The 19,805-nt window shown below is 37.1% G+C and overlaps 2 protein-coding genes across 2 annotated transcripts in view; both read left to right on the forward strand.

Moving 5' to 3' along the window:
• Positions 1 to 754: 754 nt before the first annotated feature.
• pofut2 (protein O-fucosyltransferase 2) lies at positions 755 to 6,046 on the forward strand. Its single transcript, XM_086090671.1, has 9 exons — positions 755 to 954; positions 1,731 to 1,984; positions 2,120 to 2,264; positions 2,414 to 2,524; positions 3,075 to 3,141; positions 3,352 to 3,477; positions 4,242 to 4,422; positions 4,559 to 4,682; positions 5,591 to 6,046. Exons 1-9 carry the CDS (start codon positions 779 to 781, stop codon positions 5,742 to 5,744), a joined length of 1,338 nt encoding a protein of 445 aa, XP_085946797.1. The 5' UTR covers positions 755 to 778; the 3' UTR covers positions 5,745 to 6,046.
• An 873-nt stretch (positions 6,047 to 6,919) lies between these two features.
• Positions 6,920 to 19,805, forward strand: part of abca12 (ATP-binding cassette, sub-family A (ABC1), member 12) — a 59,915-nt gene continuing 47,029 nt past the window's right edge. The window contains exons 1-16 of the mRNA XM_086090491.1: positions 6,920 to 7,068; positions 8,423 to 8,500; positions 8,574 to 8,667; positions 10,518 to 10,662; positions 10,818 to 10,933; positions 11,118 to 11,191; positions 11,768 to 11,926; positions 13,299 to 13,492; positions 13,969 to 14,087; positions 14,200 to 14,300; positions 14,755 to 14,901; positions 15,964 to 16,130; positions 16,242 to 16,375; positions 16,918 to 17,048; positions 19,282 to 19,446; positions 19,526 to 19,746. Coding sequence (XP_085946617.1) covers positions 8,435 to 8,500; positions 8,574 to 8,667; positions 10,518 to 10,662; positions 10,818 to 10,933; positions 11,118 to 11,191; positions 11,768 to 11,926; positions 13,299 to 13,492; positions 13,969 to 14,087; positions 14,200 to 14,300; positions 14,755 to 14,901; positions 15,964 to 16,130; positions 16,242 to 16,375; positions 16,918 to 17,048; positions 19,282 to 19,446; positions 19,526 to 19,746 — 2,033 coding nt within the window. The 5' untranslated portion in view covers positions 6,920 to 7,068; positions 8,423 to 8,434. The remainder of the gene's footprint in view (positions 7,069 to 8,422; positions 8,501 to 8,573; positions 8,668 to 10,517; positions 10,663 to 10,817; positions 10,934 to 11,117; positions 11,192 to 11,767; positions 11,927 to 13,298; positions 13,493 to 13,968; positions 14,088 to 14,199; positions 14,301 to 14,754; positions 14,902 to 15,963; positions 16,131 to 16,241; positions 16,376 to 16,917; positions 17,049 to 19,281; positions 19,447 to 19,525; positions 19,747 to 19,805) is intronic.

Raw genomic sequence — 19,805 nt, forward strand, 5'->3', positions numbered from 1 at the left:
TCAAAACAACATAATATATCTGCAATAAAGCAAAATGCTTTAGGGCTGTTTTTCTTCACCTGGAAATGGGGCCTTAGTCAAGGTGTAGGGAATTCTAACAGTTCTGAAGAGCAGTTTGTGTAAGTACAAAGCACAACAAAAATAAAAATTATAGGGAACAGCTTCAATGTATTTGGGGTTAACTCGGGGCACTAACGCCACGTCAAGTTTATTATTATTATTATTAACCGCATAACTTTGCCTGAATGTAGGGAGCATCCGTAGTACCATGTGAAAATATACAAATTTCACACAGGAAGGCTAGAGTCGCCATTCAAACCCAGAACATCAGAACTGCGTGGCAGACGCACTTGCCACCAGGCGTCAGCCTCGGCCACTTTACAGGTACATATGTACACGTCTTGTGTCGAAGCGTCCTCTAGTGAAGCATGAACTATAAGGACCAGTGCAGGCGAATTCAATTTTGAAAAATAGTGGAGGGGGGAAAAAACACCTCGACACTCAGAAGCGAGTGTACGAGTGAGATCCTTAAAATCTTAGTCTCAAAACAAAATTTTATAATGCTCAATTAGTTTTACACACTCCTGATGTATATGTTGTTTAATGTATTGTATATAAATCATATTATTTCAATGTCTATGTGCTCAAAGCTACAGAAAATTGAGTTTTTATTCCCCTATTTTAAGTGGTTGCTCCTTGCGCGCTGGATGGGGATGGGTTGCCCCGGCAACTCCCAAACGCTTTTTCGACTTCCGGAAGTGCGTGGCTCTGAGGAAATATGGCGTTCAGAGAAACGCGTTTATTATTAGCTGCTGTATATCCAACACGTTCTCTTAGGGTTTTATGTTTTTCTATTCTGATTGCTTTCGCGGGCTTCGAAACGGCAAATTGCGAGGACGTGTTTAGTGCAAGCAACACGCCTACTGTACCCATCGCCGCCGCTAGGGACCTACGGTGAGTTTAGTGACACGCTCAGTTATGCTAGCCGCTCTTGGCTAACGTGAAATTGGCTGCAGTGATTCATTTGGAAGGTTATTAAAGGTTTACGTTTGGTAATCACTGGTTGATGTAACACATTTGAGGTTCCAATGTCAATATCTAAACCGTGTAATAATATGACCTGATGTCATACTGAAATCATGCTGCTATCACGACACACCGTTCGAAATGTTGAATGTTTGATGATTAACTTAATAAATGAGCCACGTAACATCTGTCGCAGAGCTTTTAAACACATTTGCTAAACAATCCTGCCTGATATTGAAATTCGGCGCCATAGTCATAAATGCTGGAACATTTTAACGCGATGTAATCGTCAATTCTACTCAAGCGACTATGCCTCAGTAATGTGTTAGAAGCTGCTACATGTCAGTTTACAAAGAAACACGTTAGCACATATTTATGACATAGCCTACTGCACTAGAACCAAATGAAGTAAACTATATCTTTGGTGTTCAAAATACTGTAGTAGTGTTAAGAGAAAGAAAGAAAAAAAGCTCAAATGAATCAACGGCACAAGTGTCAAGAGAATGAAAACAAAACTATTAAATGTAAATTCCTATTGGAATGTTGTGAAGTAAATATAATGACCTGGCCTGACCCATTCTACCAGTAAATATGGAAAGTAACATAGGTTGTAAGTGGGTTCATTATTGCCTAAATTCCAAATATACAAGTTCAGTGAATATGAAGACACACACACACTCACATCTTGTTGTGTTTTGTCCTAGATATCTCCTGTACGATGTGAACCCTCCAGAGGGTTTCAACCTTCGGCGAGATGTTTATATACGTATAGCATCCCTGGTCAAATCTCTGAGGAAGAATGGTGATGACTGGGTCCTGGTTCTTCCCCCCTGGGGTCGCATGTATCACTGGCAGAGCCCCAACCTCCATCAGATCCGCATCCCTTGGGGAGAGTTCTTCAGCCTCACCAGCCTACAGGTCAATGTTCCTGTGATCGAGTATGAGGAATTCATTGCTGGTAAGCTTCTTCTTTTTTTTCTTCTTTTTTTTTACTTAACATATAATATGTTGGAGGAATGTGCACATTTGCTGAATCCCGTGCTGCCTTGTATGTCTGTCCAGACTCTTCACTTTCTTCTTATTTTGATTCTAGAAAATGGAGGTCCATTTATTGATCAGATTGTGGTGCTGCAAAATTACGCAGAGGGATGGACTGATGGGAAATGGGAGGAAAAGGTTGATGAGCGGCCATGCATCGAGAAAGTGATGTACAACAAAGATAAACAGGGCTACTACAGGTAATACAGAACTCACAAACATTGTTTAAAATGTAGCTTCAAATGTGATTTGTTGGTTTGTTCATTTGCCAGGTTGAATGCCAACTATAAAACCAATATGACTTGTTCATCATAATGTTTCTTCTCACTTGTTTTTGCCTGTTTCCAAGGGGCTGGTTTTGGGGCTTCGAACAGACGAGAGCTCGAAACGTAACTTGTCTGTCAGCACAAGGCCATGCCTCCATCATGGTCCCGGTTCTTCAAAAGAACATTACAGTGACGTGAGTCCTCTGAGAAGGATTATAGAACTCATGCTTATTGAAATATATTTGTAGACACCCACCAGTCACAATTTCATGTGCACTTTCAGAATCTAAAATCCTGCATTTAAAATATGAAAACCTGTCAGATTTTGTTGGAAAAATATAGATAGGACACACCCACTTTTCTATTATGCAGTTCTACTCTACTGACAGTGTCCATTGAAACTAATATGTGTAAAGGAGGAATTATTGTCCATAACTATTGTATAGCATCTAATTGGATTGCACAAAAACAGGACTACATATAAAAAAAAACTTTAGCTAGTTAGAAATGTATGACGATTGCTGTTGCACATTATTTTGAAAAATTTAACTGTGTACTCAATAATGCAATTCACTGCAGATTAATTCACATTTTGTTGTTGTTTAAATAATAAAGTTATTTTCTGAAAGCACCTGTAGTAGGCAATCAAACATTGCAGTGTAGTTTGGATCAATGACACGACAGGTGGCAATCGCAAGTCATCGGATCCAACTCTTTTTTTCTTTTTCTTTTTTTTCCCCCCAGCTCAGTAATGCTTGACCGGGCAGAGACACTTCTCCATGATCACTATGCTGGGAAAGATTACTGGAATGTAAGTCAAACATGTTTTTAACAGCACACGAGCGGAACAAAGCTGCAAGCTGTTGTTAGTGCTATTTCAATCTGTACAAATACTGTCAGATGGTAGTTTGACATCAGGAGATTTGAGTTGCCGTCTATGTGGCGTTGCTTTGTAAATACAGAAGGATACGCGTTGGAATTTTAAGAAACTAATATGTTGTGTATTCCATCTCTAACCTAGAGCCGCCGCAGTATGGTGTTTGCCAAGCACCTGCGCCTCATTGGAGACGAGTTCAGAGCAAAGTACCTCAACTCGACAGATGATGGCGACCACACCGTTTATAATGAAGACTGGACTCGCATGAAGGTGAGTCAGCATCTCTTGTGACTGCGAGACACTACACTGTCAAAAAGGTTACTTCAGTTAAAAACTTAAAAAAAAAAACCTGTTATCTTTTTTTGATTTGTTCAGATATCAGAACAAAAGTTCTAATTGATTGATTATATTAATATTTTGTTACAGAGTCAAAAAGGTTGTCATCCTAAAACAAGCATGGAAGCAGTATTTGAAATAACATTTTAAAGCATAATAGGTGTTTAACAATTCTGGCATTATTTTAAAGACAACACAACTCTTTAATCTCTAACTTAGGGTTAATGACAATTGAGAATACTAAATGTTGCATGCTGATGCAACACTTAAAAAAAAACTTTAACTGTCACAAAAATTCAAAAATATCAACCACCAATGTAATGTACAGTAAAACAATAAACACAGTACAACACACTCCCTTTTGATCAAAAATATCACTTAGCCAGGCTTGCTAGCTAGCATGCTAGCTATTGGCTGACTAAATCCTCACTCTTAACAACACAAACCGAACATCCAAACCCAAGTGCTTGGATCACATCAATGCATTTAATCAAGCCAACTAAAATGGAACTGGAGAAAACAGGAAGTGCAAAACTTACCAAGATAAAATTGGCAATAGGGTTAAACAACAAAAAACAACACTTGTCCCAAAGGTGGGGTTGAGGCAAGATGTTCTTCAGTGCCTCCAGACAGATTCTCACCTACAGGCATTTTATAGTGTTACGGAATAATGTTGATGCTTACAATTTCCCCCTCAGGCGAAACTGGGCTCTGCCAAAGGCGGTCCATACCTTGGGGTCCACTTGCGGCGAAAGGATTTCATCTGGGGCCACAGAGAGGACGTACCCAGCCTCAAGGGGGCGGTCAAAAAAATAAGCAACCTGATGAAGAAGCACAAACTGGATAAAGTCTTTGTTGCAACTGATGCAGATGAGGAAGGTGATGACATCACAGCATATTTAGTCAAAGTCCAATGTTAAGATTAACTGGAGGGTACACGTGAATTGATCATTTTTCTGGGCAAATGTTAATGAAGTATAAAGTTAAAGTATAATGTGTCGACGCCATCCAACAGAACTGAAGGAGCTAAAGGGGTGGTTGCCTGAGATGGTACGATTTGAACCGTCCACAGAGGACCTGGAGCTTTTTAAAGATGGAGGAGTGGCAATCATTGATCAGTGGATTTGTGCCCATGCAAGGTAAATTGGTGATCAATAGGAGCATTGGAGGGGAATTGTGTATCGTGTAGTTTTGTCATTGTGCACACATTGCGCTGCCAATCTTGTGTTCCTCCAGACACTTTGCGTTTTTCAGCCTGACAGAGCAAGGAACAATCATCTTCACTTGCTTAGTACGCAACATGACAAACATGACTTGTTGACAAATGAGGTTAGGAGATAACATCAGTTAGAAATCAGGGGGAAGGAGGGAGGAAGGGTGGCGGCGAGGGAGACAGCTAGAGACATTGTGGTTGCCAAGTGGGGGCATACAAGCTTTGAAACTTTTTTTTTCCCATCAAGATTTATCATAAAATGATGTACATTGATGTACATTTTGTGAAAATAAGTGCTCTCTCTGAGCATGCATGTGAACACAATCAGCATTTGAAATGTTCCATGAACCGTCAAACTGCATTGTTAAGCTGGTCCGCGTGCACAGGAAACTTTTCCAGCTGTCTCACTTAAAAAAACAAAAAGAACAATCAGATACAGTTGTACAGGTGAGGGCAAATGACTTTGGCATGATATTTACAGCGAGGCACATACTTTTGGGTCCGTTTCCAATATTTTGCAAAATGGCAGAAATAAGCAAAAATGGCGAAAGTTTGACGCAAAAAAGAAAGAAAAAAAGATCCTGACCGTGTGCTGTGCGTTACATTGGCTATTATAATTACAACGATGCTTATTGTAACCAGAAAGAGCTATTCTTATTAATCACATGCAACACGTCCGCCAACAGCACATGTGATCTGTTTGCACCAACACATAATTAATCACATGCTTTTTGGGATCTTTGTAAATCATTAATCTTCTTTAGGAAACTTGAAGAACCGGATCAGTAACATGCTGTTAACTGATCATTATTTTGTTTCTATTGCTTTATCTAGATTCTTCATTGGAACGTCGGTGTCGACTTTTTCCTTCCGTATCCATGAAGAGCGTGAAATACTCGGTTTTAATCCAAAAACCACTTACAACCGTTTCTGTGGGGACACTGAGAAAGAGTGTGAACAACCTACACACTGGAAAATTGTTTACTGATGTCAACTTTGACTTTTGCCACGATACACAAGTGCCAAAAAGCAGTGTTACTCTTATGACTCATAAAGTATTTGAGCTGTTACTTTTTGTAACGGATCTTACCCGTACTTTTTTTTATACCAAGGTGTGTTGCTCAGATCTGGAGTGACACCGTAAACAGACTGCAATGCCAAACTTGTATTATTGTCCGTTGTAAAATGTTGTTAGAAGATTGGTTTCATCAGTGTGGTGCATTTTCTTTATTATTTATTACGTATGCCGACAGCATGGTTAGAAAAATATATTCATATAACTTTGACATATCATGTGTGACTTCTCCTTTACTAATTGACTCTTGTTTGAGGAGAACATTTCCTTGTTCCTCATTTTTGCACAATAATGGTTTAATCTTTAAACAATTGATAAAGGTTGAATCATTATTAATTTGCCTTTTCCCATATTTTTTCCTTCCATGAAAAAAAGAGCTAGTCAATTTCTGTCTCTGCAATGTGGGTTTCGGGATCAGGGGAGCCGCTTCAATTGGCCCCCCTCAAAAAAAGAGAGAACTCCACTCATGAAAACAGAATGTGCTTTACTGTAGACTTACATTGGACATGAAAATGGGGCTCTTATACTATAGTTTTAAAAGATTAATGCAGTGGTTCCCAAACATTCAATAGAAGGGTACCATTCATTTTCACGGCTTGAAATAAACAATTACAGTCATCATCAACAGTGATTTCACCAAGAAAAGGACGTCCCTGCAGAATTGATGAGAAGACGAGCACTGGTCAGCAATATTGAAGAAATATTGCAAGAGCTGCAACAACATCTGGTATACTGGCTGTTTAAGACCACGTGGCAACAATTTTTGGATTTTGTTAATACACTTTAAACAATAAATATCGATATACATGTTCTCATCAAATCAAAAAATGCAATAAATTCTCATTAGGAACTATTTAAACAAATTGAATCATTAGTCAATCTGGTGACTATTTGACTTAAATTCCTGAATTTCCTGCACAACGTGGAATCAGTACTTGGAAAAAATACGCGCCCGTGATTTGTCCACTCCCACGCTGGAGACGCGTGTTTCGTGTGCAGGTGTAAGCTGTTTCACGCCCATCGCCCACGGGAGGCGTACACGCGGAATCCAAACCACTTTTTCGTGCTTTCTATCTCGAAGAGAAACTTTCGAAACCAACGGTGGTGGTTTGACCCTACGACGAAAAGAGGCCGTTGTGCGCGAGGACTACGAGTGGTGTTTTTTGTTTTCTGTTTTTTTTTTCACGCCAAGAGTAGACTGAAGAAAAAAAGCCCACTGGTAGAGCAAATTTAACAGGTGAGTAAGTGTTATCATGACTTTCTGTACGGTCATTAGTAACACAGGTTTTCTATCAAATGGCAGTCAAAAAAATTTGGGCTTAAACATTCTGCTCAAATCGGCTAAATCCTTCACTCAACTCTTATGTGATTGGATACTCAACTATTAGTCATACAATAACAAAGACAACAATACATGTAGTGTACAATAATAACAAAAAAAAAAGGATAAACAACCTTATGGATAAGGCTAACAATCTCACTAAACGTATTATTGTGAAATAATGTTCTTCTTTCTATTAACGCACAAATGCTCTCATTCCAAGTTTATTTGAACACAAAGCTATTATTCACATGTTTGAATGGGCTGGCAATAGGTGCGGGGTTTAATTGTTCTTTATGCCGCTGGCATAGATAGGTGAACAAAGATACCTAATTTGTAGTAAAAGGAATGTTTTATCACATCATATAAGCGAGATTGGATACTTAAAAAAAAAACGTCTACGTTATTGATTACGTTTAACTGATCTCTCGCAGTGATTGTGAATCACTAGTTACACAGATAGACTACAAGGTGGTAGTAACTACAGGAATAAATACATAAATAATCTAAACTAACTTTATCTGGACAATTTTTCATATAGTTCAATTGTTAATAGGGCCAATACCGATTTTTGCCAGAAAAAAACTGATTACAGATGGATTGGCCATATATATATATATATATATATATATATATATATATATATATATATATATATATTTTATTTTTTATTTTTTATTTTTTATTTTTTTACTTTTACAGTCATAGAGGCCTATATAGGCCTATTGTATCAAATATTTTGTGTTCATTGCATAAAGCTTACATCAGCTACAAAACGTTTGCTAACCAGTTAGGCTAGTTAAATAAACCTATTTAAAAAAATGGTTACATCATAATGTGTTTAGCCGGACCAATAGGTTTTCCGTTTTATATAATAAACACTGATATTAAATGCAAAAAATCTTGAGAGTTAAAAGAAAAACATTTTGAAAGCTAAAATGGCAACACAGCTAATAAAAAATAACCCAATTATTTTTAGAACCATGCTTTAAAAGTTAGATCAATGTACGTGCAATCAATGTGGTCAATGTCTGTGCCAAGCGTGGCGTCAAGCTCATGAAGGCGCAACATCTGCAGAACTTGATCGCAGCCAACAACCCAACTTTCGCTAATACACAATGTTCTCTTCCACTTGTCTTTACAGGATAGTTATTTATTTCTCCCATGTGGAAGGTTAATTAACACACAAAACATTATGTTCACATACTGTACATACATCAACACAATGTATATATATTTTCTTTAAATACATTTTTTATCTCCATTATAGGCTCGTCCAAAGATGGGCTTTTTCCAGCAAGTCAAGCTTCTTCTTTGGAAAAATGGGCTGAATATATTCAGACATCCAGTGAGTGTAACACCTAAGAAAGTTAATGGCAGGAATTGATGGCAAGTTATGGAACGCAACTGATGTGTTTTAGGTCTGGTCGCTGACTCTGATCATCTGGCCTCTGATCATCTTCATTATTGTTGCTGTGACCCGCAACCATTACCCGCCGGTGCTCTGTGAGACATGTAAGTGGAAAATATGCGTTAAGTTTTTTCCATTACTTCACAGTCATGACAGTCAGTACAAAATATGTACAGTATGATAACAGAACATGTTGATTGAACTAAGTAATGAACTCTTGCCTAACTCACACTGGTCTAACCTGTCTTGTGACCGATTGCAATCATGGTTAGAAATGATTAAATCAACTCTGTTTTAAAAATTATTAAATAAATACATGACATGACACACACACAAAACAAATAACTGAATAAAATTTTCTTATCAGCTACACACAATAGTATTTTTCTTACCCGACAACCATCAAATGTATCAAACAAGAATGCAATTAAAATGACTTTTTATTTTATTTTTTCAAAGTCATCTTGATGTGAACAGATTTGGCACGTTTTACCTTTTCTGCAATGTGAGCAAATAAAAGGAGAATTCCTCAAACATAAGAAGTCCTTGGCAACCAACCTTTGAACTACGTTTTTCCTCCTCTATTCAAGTTAACGGGTTATAAGTCAACAAAGGTAGAAGGTGCTCACTTAAAGGTGTTGGTCTTTCACTTTATCTTCTACCTAGTGACCCTTTGTTGCAGTTCATCTGAATAATGATCCTAAAATGTGACACGTATATTAACAGAAAAAGGAAGCATTCAGTTTAACTCATTTACTGCCATTGACGACTATAGACATCAAAAATTCATATGAACTATTTCTATCAGTAAATTTTTTTAAATTATTATTTCATTTAATTTTTTATGACAACCTAGAATTTTTTAAATTGTACATTTATAACAGATACAAAATTATCATTTGATTAATTACGATTAAACGGCCCTTATTTTATTTTTTATTTTTTTAATTAGGCCAATCAGGCGATTACAATTTTTAATTGTAATTAATCACATGACTTCACTAGTTAACTAACGATTAATCACAAATTTTATATCTGTTCTAAATTTACAAAACATTTTTGTCCTAGGTTGTCATACTCTTGTTAGCAAAAGTGGATTTTTTTTTAAACTAATAGAAATAGTTTAAAAAAAAAAAAATTAACGTCTATAGCCGTCAATGGCAGTGAATGAGTTAATGAATTTTCCTAATTTAACATCAGATAGTGTTTTCATTGGTGTTGTCACCGTCTGTCACAACACTGTTTTTATTTTTTATTTTTTTGTTCGACTGCAATGAGAAAGGAATTCTCTCTTATGTACCGTAATTGAATACACAGGCTCTATTGTCACTCTCCAACAAAGAGCTTTCCTTTAATGAGCCTCGAGCAATTGTTTATAAAAGGGCAAGGTACATTTCATACAACTGAGGAAATTCAATGAGCAAAAGAAGCTTATAAAAGTAGTTGCATCATTCTGAATAAGGTGCAGCAGTACTGTCATAACCAAAAACAGTCTTTTAGCTGTTTGTTTTGTTGGTCTATCTAGTCTACTGTAAATAGGGATGATTTGTGATGTAAAAAAGAAGAAGTATTTTTCCTTCCAGGGTGTCAAATTTGTTTTAATTGCGGACCACTTCCCATTTTCATAATAGTGAAATCACATGAATGTCGAATTGCTAATAAGGGTGTAACACTATGTCCAAAACAGCTTCAAGCTGTAACAGCTTGACAGCTTGGTCATTCCAATTTGAAATTTGATATGACATAATGCACATCAAACACAAATAAGGAAACATGCAATGTGCAAACATATCTAATTCACAGCCGCGTTGGCAAAAGCAAGCTCATTGTTTTTGAATGTTCAAAGCTCATTGAACCAGTTTACCTGCATTGTTCTGTCCAATTGATAATTCATAACCATACCATTTTTTTGACGATGTGTGTTTAAACTTCATTTTGTTGTCTGGTTTTCTAGGCTATGTGGCACCCCGGAACCTGCCCAGCGCCGGCTTCTTCCCTTTCTTGCAGACCCTCATGTGCAACATAGACAGCAATTGTCACAACAAGTCACGCCTGGTGAACCGTCCGAGGTTTACAAAAAGATCCACCGACAATGCGAGGTATCCCCTTTTAGTGGCATAAAAAAAAAAATCTTACAAAAACACCCAACAACATAGAGTAATTGAGAAGCACTGTTTTAATGTGTATTTTTTTTTAAATATAAGGCAAAATGTTTCATAAGGAAAGTTACAGTTGCCTCATGTGCTTTTGACAGGTCATCGTCAAGTGGGTCTCTTATGGCAAAGCTGCTTCAAGGTGGTGACTTGTACAATTCCACATTTCCGAACGACTCCATTAAGGACATACCCTTTAACTTGGAAAAAATACTGTGTAAGTTTAAATTCTCTTTAGAGTGGTATCCTTTTCTGTAGCACATTTATTTACAATATTTCTTTGGCTAATTTGTTGACTGTTTACATTTATATGACCACAAAATAAGGGATTAGACTTACACTTGTTTTCTACATGGCATAATATAACACAACATAACATCCTGTGTTTTTATTTGTTACAGGGGCGGCCAGTCAAGAAAAACACAGGAATACCACTGCTATCCACACTAAGAATACAACTTTGGTTTCGGATCAGGTAGGTTTTGTCAGTAGGGGTGCACCGATCGATCGGCCGGCCGATTTATCGGCCCCGATTTCCTTAGTTTTTGGGGATCAGGGATCGGCCGATCCCTTAAATATAACCCGATCTTTTTCACCGATCTCATCTCAATTCTCAGAGATCTGAAAAAGTCAGGCACTGTCCTCTTCTGCTGAGATGACTAATAGGCTTTTTTTTTTAGAGAACTACTTACTTTGCAGTTAAAACAACCCGTTTGTATTATTTCACAGATATTGTTCAATGTTTTCCAATGAAATAAGATTGGAACTCTGAAGGTGTATGCTGCTTGTTCGGCAAAATTCGGGATCAGCTTTTTAAAAGATCGGATATCGGCCCAGAAAATTGTGATCGGTGCGCCTCTATTTGTTAGAATGTAACTGTAGGTGTGAACAATGAAACGTCTGTTTCCTAAATAAGACAACTCATTACTGATGCAATTTATGGCCACTTACGTATTGGCAATTGTTTGCATCCAAAACAGTGCTACAAATATTGTATTAAATACTGTCTACAGTGATTGTCTGACTATGAATGCGAAATTATCCATCCTAGGAGGCTTTGCACAAAATGATGGCAGCAATGAACGTGTTGAAGCAGCCCATCTGTGCAGCGATCAACGCAAACGCACCCAGCAACATCAGCAATGCAGCGCACAACTTTTGCAACTCCAATAATACTGTCTTTGAGGACTTTCTACTGACATTAAACCAGGTGTGTGCGCGCTCGCCTGTGTGTATTTGTGGATGTAGAGTATCTTTATCATGTTATATTCCAGCATCACCAGTGGTCTGCAACCTGCGGCTCTGGAGCCACATGTGGCTCTTTGGTCCCGCTCCTGTGACTCCCCATGGTTTGCTAAAAATAAAAATAGTACAAATTAATATTTTTTTTGTACATAGTTATTTTTATTTTTTGGGTAAAATATTTGTTTTAATGAATTAATTATTAAATAAAAATTTAATACCGGTAATTAAGTATTCAAAAAATGTCAGAGTCCACATTTTTAAGTAGGGATGAAAGGTAGATGAAAACGTTTTTTTTTAAATACTTAAAAATGTCCAAAAAGTGACCATAAAATGTTCATAAAGGAGGAGGAAAAGCAGAAAATTACTATAAAATATACATGAAGTTCCCAAAAATAAATAAAAAAGGCAGAAAAGAAAATGTTCAAAAACAAATGAAAAAATCCAGAAAATTACCATAAGAAGTCCACAAAATTGCCAAAAATGTCAGAAAATCGATAGCAAAAGAGAAAAAAATGAAGAAATAAAATAAAATGTGCAAAAAACAAAGAAGATTAAATTACCATAATATTTTCAAAATTTCACAGAAAGGCAGAAAAGTCTAAAAATGTATGAAAATGAAGTATGAAAATTTACAACAACAACAACAACAACAAAACATCCCAAAACGTCAGACAAAAGATAGAAGAAAATGAATCTCAAACTATTAGAGTCTGCATATTTTTCTGTTATAGTGCAGCACTAATGAGCTTTTGGGTCCTAAGTTCACTAGACTAACACTAACACAGTTTCGTTTATCACAATATTCAAATGTTTTGCGGCTCCAGACAGATTTGTGGTTATTTATTGACCTAAATTGGATCTTTTGACAGCAAAGGTTGCTGACCCCTGACCTAAACAATCACCAACATTTTCAAAATTCATATCGTAACTTGTTCACTACTTTAGTTTCCTATAGACCGGCTCCTGGGACAAAGAGTCCCTGTGGAAGACGGTTGTTTTGTTTACTGTAAATCAGATTGATGGCACAGCAGAAGTACAATGTTGAGATTGAAGGAAAAAAAGAGCAAAACTATTCAAAATGAATGACGCCTTACTTTTGAAATACATTTCCTCGTGGATCAGTAAAATATTCAGATTTGAGTACAGTTTGTCGGTCCTTTACAAAAATAATTTCTGTGTAAACGCACCAAGACAATTGTAAGAAGTTATTGGATGTTTTTATTGCCAAAAATGAGCACATCATTGTGTCAATGCAGTCTACCTGCAAATGGTAACGAGTTTGTTCCAGCACACAAAGTGATTTATGTGTTGACTCTTAAGTGGCGTGTGATTTGCAGATCCTGAAAGAGGAACTGCTAACAAATCCCGACGAGCTGGCAAAGGCCGTTGGGGCCGTGTTGCTGGTGCTTGAAGAGCTGCAGAACGAAAGTTCACTGTGGGAGAGCCTTGTCGCTATTCCCCAGCTATTCTCTGCCGGATCACCTGAACAATTGTTGGACATTGCAGTGGACCTTTTTACCAACATACAGGGGTAATGTGCTCCTAGTAATAAAAACAACATGAATGCACCTGGTAATACACGGGTACAAAAATTTGGAGTAACGGCTACATTTTGATGGTTTTGTATTAGATCTCATTCACACTACATGACCAATAATATTTTTGTTATTTATTTATTTAGAAATATATATATATATATATATATATATATATATATATATATATATATATATATATATATATATATATATATATATATATATATATATATATATATATATATATATATTAGGAAAACACATTTACCGGTACTCAATGATGCATATGATATATGTAATCCTAAAAAAAAAAAAAAAGTCTTGACATTAATTTTCAAAGAACGTTTAGTGAGTAGAAAGTCTGAGTTGAATTTGATAAAGCCTGAAAACAATTCTGCATTGGCTCTTTGGACGTACAAGCTTCGCACAGTTGTCTTTATTTTTTGTTTTTCTCATGATCTTTTTATAGCATTATGCATGTCATCCAGAGCAAGTTCTCTGAAACAACTGAGTCGATCTCTGCACTGCGTCCATTAATTGCTGGAGGCATCAATATTATCCACTATGTTCAAAACTGGCCTGGCAACGGTAACTAAGCACCATTTGAACTGTATGAACCTGTAGCGTTGGATGTTAGCATGCTGAAATTAACACACCGTAGCATTCATGTGTAATAAATCCATTGTTTACTTCTGCTTAGATGTGTCCATCTCCATTGGAGACATTGTCATGCTGAACAATGACTCATTGAGCCAAATTGCTGAACAGGTTTTACAAAATGTCAAAATTCCACTTCCCCAGGTATGTATTAGATAGTCTAGAAGAGCCTATCATGCTATTTCCCAGTTTTAATTCAAAGCTAAGGTGTGTTGTTTCGTAACTAAAAGTATTTTCTTTTAACAAGATCCAGCAGGAAAATGTGATGTAACTATTGTCTTTTGCTTGTGTTGGGTTTTATGTTATCGGATTATGCAATTGGTCATTGTGGAAGCCCACCTTACCCAATGTGGTAACGTGGGCAAACTTTTTTAAAGCACCCCTATCCATCAGGGATTTATTATGCTAATCAAATAGCATTGTTACATTTTTCCCCCTAATTATTCGGATTAATAAGGAATAGCATTTTGATTGACTTTTAAAAGCAGGCAAAATGTTATAGCAAGTCTTCCTTGCTTTGAGAAGATTTTCTGCTTTTGTGACATTCTCTCCCCAATTAAGTGACATGCATCCAGTTTGACAGTTTTCTCTTCCTCAGGTTATCTTCCTGACATTAGACAGACACTTTCTGCAGTCCTACATTTGTGACAACAGTAGTAACCCCGTGTGGCTCTCAACCATGTGCATGACTGGTGCATTGGATCTGATTCTCAACACGATCAGTCCCAACAAGGTTGCCCAGCAGGTAGGTTACAGTCGCCGCAATTGTGTCATCCACCTTACGTTGAAAGCACTCTTTTGGATTCCATTTTCCTCTCCATACACATTTATATTCTCGAGTAGCAATTGCACAAGTAGATTCAGAGTGTACTAAACAATTAGCCTTCAACTGCGCAAAAGTTGTTGACCATGTCAACAAGTGGGTCATACCCGAGAAACGGAAATGTCAAGGCCATCCAATTAGCATTCAGCGTCTTCTCACTGAGACAAAGTCAAATGGACATGATTAGATTTTAGGGCCGCCATGTGTCAATTAGTTACTTATACAATTTACAAGGTCAGGAGTGTGCCATAGTATTTAAAATGCATCTACAGCCACAGATTCACATTTTATGTACACAACACACATTATAATGTAAAAACAAAATGATGGAAGGTACTAAAATTGACAGAATAATTAAGTATTTTCTTTAACCACAGTAATTACTAACTGTAGTGTATTTTTACTTATACAGGTTATTCTATCACAAAATATGCCAAACAAAAAGATTAAAGGAGACTCAGACCAAAAATATTAAGGCAACACATTGAGAAAAAAGTGCAGCCCCACTAGTTGGTATTCTGGTTAATATTACATTTGTAGAATATGATTTACGAAGCAAAATCCAGCCATTTTTTATCCATCTCAGAGGGCGGCCATGTTGCCACTTACTGTCAAATGAAAATGACATCACAGTTGCTCGGGTCTCAGGTAACAACCAATCACAGCTCAGCTTCAGAAAACAGGTGAGCTGTGATTGGTGGTTGCCTAAGCCCTGAGCAACTGTGATGCCATCTTCAGTCGACAGCAAGTGGCAAAATGGCCACCCCCTGAGATGGATAAAAATGGCAGAATTTAGCTTGATAACTCATATTCTACAAATTTTATATTAATCAGAATGTCATGTTTAGACTAATGAGGTCACATATAACATACTATTGTCAAGAAATATTTAAGGTTGACTTCCCCTATAAGAAATATTCAAATAAAACAAAATTGACTTGAGCTAATTGGAGGTTTTCTTGTCTCCTGAACTTTTTCTTCCAGGCTTTACTGGCTTGGAGTAGGGATGTTGCTCGCCATGATATTTCATTTGCCAAAGGGCTGCTCCACAGTCTCTTGGGAGGAGGCTTCCCATGGGGCCTGGGAGGCTCCAACATCTCGAGGCCCTGGCACAATATAGAAACACAACCACAAAACATTGAGGAGGAGCTGTACGTATAATGCTTTCTGTTCATAAAAATCTCAATTTGTTACACTAGCTCAGTTTTGGAGAGCCACTGTATTTCCCAGACATGATTTTCGGGAGGCTTTATGCTTGGCAGATTTTTGACAGTTGGTGAAGTGCTGCTGAAATTGAGTGAATTTCATCCTGACGTGGACATGATTGTCCAGCACATCCTCCGCTTTGGTTTTCAGTCCATGGAATTGGCAACTCTCTCGATTCATACTGTTGAAGGTAAAATATGTACAAACAGTGATCATGTCTTATCTGCAATTAGCTTGGGTTCGAGTTAATTGAATTCATCCCTTTTGTGGTTGTCTCTGGACGCCTCTCATTTTTATAGGTACAAATTTGACATAAATTCAGAATTTTAATGTAAAGGAAATGAAATAAATATTTCACAAGAGTGTAGAGTCCGAAGAAAATCGTACATTTCCTATCACACAATGCCTCGGTCGCTATTGTTCTTTCTATTGAAGTACCAGTAGTGTTTAACCCAAAGGTAAATGGAACATGTTGCCACCCTTTCTCTGGAGACCGCTGACGGATTTCTTAGTGAAGAGCAACTTGAAGGGTTTGCATGAGAGAACTCAATACGTGCTCACAAAGAAAACTTACCCCATTGAGCTATTATACAAAAGACATTGTAAATAAGTGGGTGTGGTCCAAGGGGTTGGAATTATTGATAAACACGTTGTTTTGTAACCTGACATTACAATAGCTATAGCTTAAAGCTAAACTTTTCCTGTCTAATATTTTTTAACTCCTGTTTGCAGACACGATGGACAATATCTTGACTGATTCTGGTCAATTCCAAAACATTTTTCTAACCTTGCTTACCAACCAAACTGAAGCAAGTGTTTGGATCGGCCAGATCCTAGAAAGCGTCACGGAAGTAATAGTGAAGGTATGCCTAGATTATTTAATGAGCTCATATGGTTGACATACAATATAAACATCAATTTCAATTTACTGTCGTTTTGTTATGTAGCGTTTGACTTCTGAGACATGTGTACAAAGACTCAACTCAGCTTTTCCACTTTTAGTCCAGAACAGCTTGAACTTCATGTCGCATCCTGATTGGCTATCTTTCAGTTTCACCTCACAATCACGTTGTCCGTGACCTCTAGAATAGAATAGCCGCTTTCATTGTTGTGCACAATGAGAATGGAATACTACTCCTTGGTGTGATACAAGAGAAAGGGAATACAAACAAGGATCGTGTGCAAATGAAAATAATGACATATACAAACTATAATATTACAGTTCTAGGTTCTATTAAATGTACTCTTGTGTACTGTTTATATTGGGCCATATTTTTCCATTCTTCCATTTGTTCATGTCCATGTAATTTTCCATTCAGACATCTGACACACCGACCACGCCTAAGCTGAGAATTAATGCAGAAAAACTGAAGAAGTGTGTTTCATTGACAGCCGAGGCTTGCTTCAAATCATAACGACATGAATCTTTCATGAGACTTGTGCAAGTCGTTAAAATCAGTGAACAGGATAAAGCACGTCTTTTTGCTTTTCTTTTTTTTGCCTCATAGACTGGTTTTACTTAATGAGATGTTTTGACAAATGATTAAGGGATACTTGACTCATTGAGCAATTTTCAGTCTCAGAGGCTGAGATCAACCACAAAATATCAGCAGTAAAAAGCTGTACTAACCGACTCATAGCCGTCTTTAATCAACCGATAAAATATTTTTTGTTCAGTCTTAATATTTTGTCCCAAAATTGATTTGATAACTTCATTGTTTTTCATGTACAATTAACACTTAAACTATTTTTTCCACTTGCTGTCGACTGAAGAGGACATCACCGGTGCTGAGGAAGTGGGTAACGAAAAAAATTATGGCTCATCTGTTATCTGGGTCAGCAAACAGCCATGATTGGTCGTTACCTACTTCATCTGCATATTTGTTTTTTCACTTTTGCTTTAGTTGAAATAACTGAATGTAATAGTTTTTCGTTACCTACTTCCTCAGCATCGGTGATGTCGTCTTCAGTCGACAAAATATTGACTTTTTTAGTGCTGAAAAGGGCTCAGTGAGTCAAGTATTTCCTTAAATATGCAAATCATCATTATGACATTACCCTGTATGTAGTTATAATTAAGGAGCCTTGTCGGTTACTCTTGTTTTGTTTTTTTTCTTATAGAAAATATATCTGACTAGCAATGTGTTTAAGGCAGAATCTCTTCTTGCAGTTTTAGATGAGCATTGAAAATGAATGGGGAAGAAATAAAAGTCCACTGTCACCATAATCAACCAAGAAATATCAGCAGTAGAAAGCTGTAGTAACCGACTCATAGCCCTCTTTAATCAACCAATATTTTAATACGTATTTTTTGTTCAATGTCTATACCTTGTTAGCTTTCTGGAAGTTTCGTTTCCAATATTTTTCTTACTTGTGGCATTGATACTGCATCGAAACTTCAAGTGCTTGATGCTGGACTCATAAGAGGAAAAGCCAGACTTGATGGGAATCCCCTCCGTTTATGGTTTCTCCACCCAGAGTACATATTGAGCACAAAGGCTTTTAAATGACAGGAGAATGTGACCCTATGTTGACTGCACCGCAAGTGTAAATATTGCACATTTAACATTAATGGTGGTTAGCCCTGGCCATTTTCTGACCAGATTGGGGAAGAAAAATACGTTAACACAGCTCACAGCACAGGATAATTGCTTTGGATGATTTTTTTTTAGAGACATCTGACAATCGAGCCTTTGTTGACTTTGATTCTGGGGGGTAAATTATCAGTGTGTTCTACCTTTAAGTATACTCAAATGTTTTTAACTTTGTAATTTCAAAGCACTGATTCCTCAAATGTTCATCCCCTTTGCCCCTCTCACTCACTACCGTAGCTATCCTAACCCTTTATCACCATCTGGGTATCCTTTAAATTTATATATGAACCATAACAAAATTCCATGTAGACCCATAGTGTTGTGAGAAATCACTGCAATTTGTTTGTATTATTTTTGATCCAACAAATAAATCTGTTGTTTACGTTGAGTCTTCTGGTGAATGACAAAAGGCATGAAGGCTATACCTTGGGTTAGCAAAAATCATCCCCCAAAAAAGAGTCAGCAATAAATCCCCACAATCATCATGCTTTTGCTTCAACAGAGTCTGACATCACAGTATGTTACGTGTGAAGATGCCTTGGGCCCCTTCCAGTGGTTCTTGTCTACTGAGACCATCAAGTTTGAGGTGTGGAATTCTATCATCTGCGAGAACTCTACAACACTAGAGAATCTCCTTCTAATGGATTGGATGCCATTGATTGAAAAAGTAATACTTTTGGAAACATTCGGTTATTTCAACTAAAGCAAAAGTGGGTAAAAAAATATTGTTATGCTAATGTTCATAGGGAGGAGAGCTATACAGCACCCTTACTGACGGAGGAAAAGACTTCAATGTAACTCTTTCTATGATTCTCTCCGAGTGGCATAAGTTGTGTAACAGCTCCCTGGAATTCGGAGCTTTTTTGCACAGGTTGTCCTCAGAGCTAGGGGAAGATTATTGGCTCAATTGGGTCAATTGGTTGCCGGGAAACAACTCAGGGGATATTACGGAGACTCTTCTACAAAGGTTTGGAGAAAAGGAATCTACCAATTTAGTGAAGCTTCGTACAGCTTAAATGAAAACAT

This window comes from Leptonotus elevatus, chromosome 12 (genome assembly GCF_054856555.1).
Source record: "Leptonotus elevatus isolate MCC_2025b chromosome 12, RoL_Lele_1.0, whole genome shotgun sequence".
Taxonomy (NCBI): Eukaryota; Metazoa; Chordata; class Actinopteri; order Syngnathiformes; family Syngnathidae; genus Leptonotus; species Leptonotus elevatus.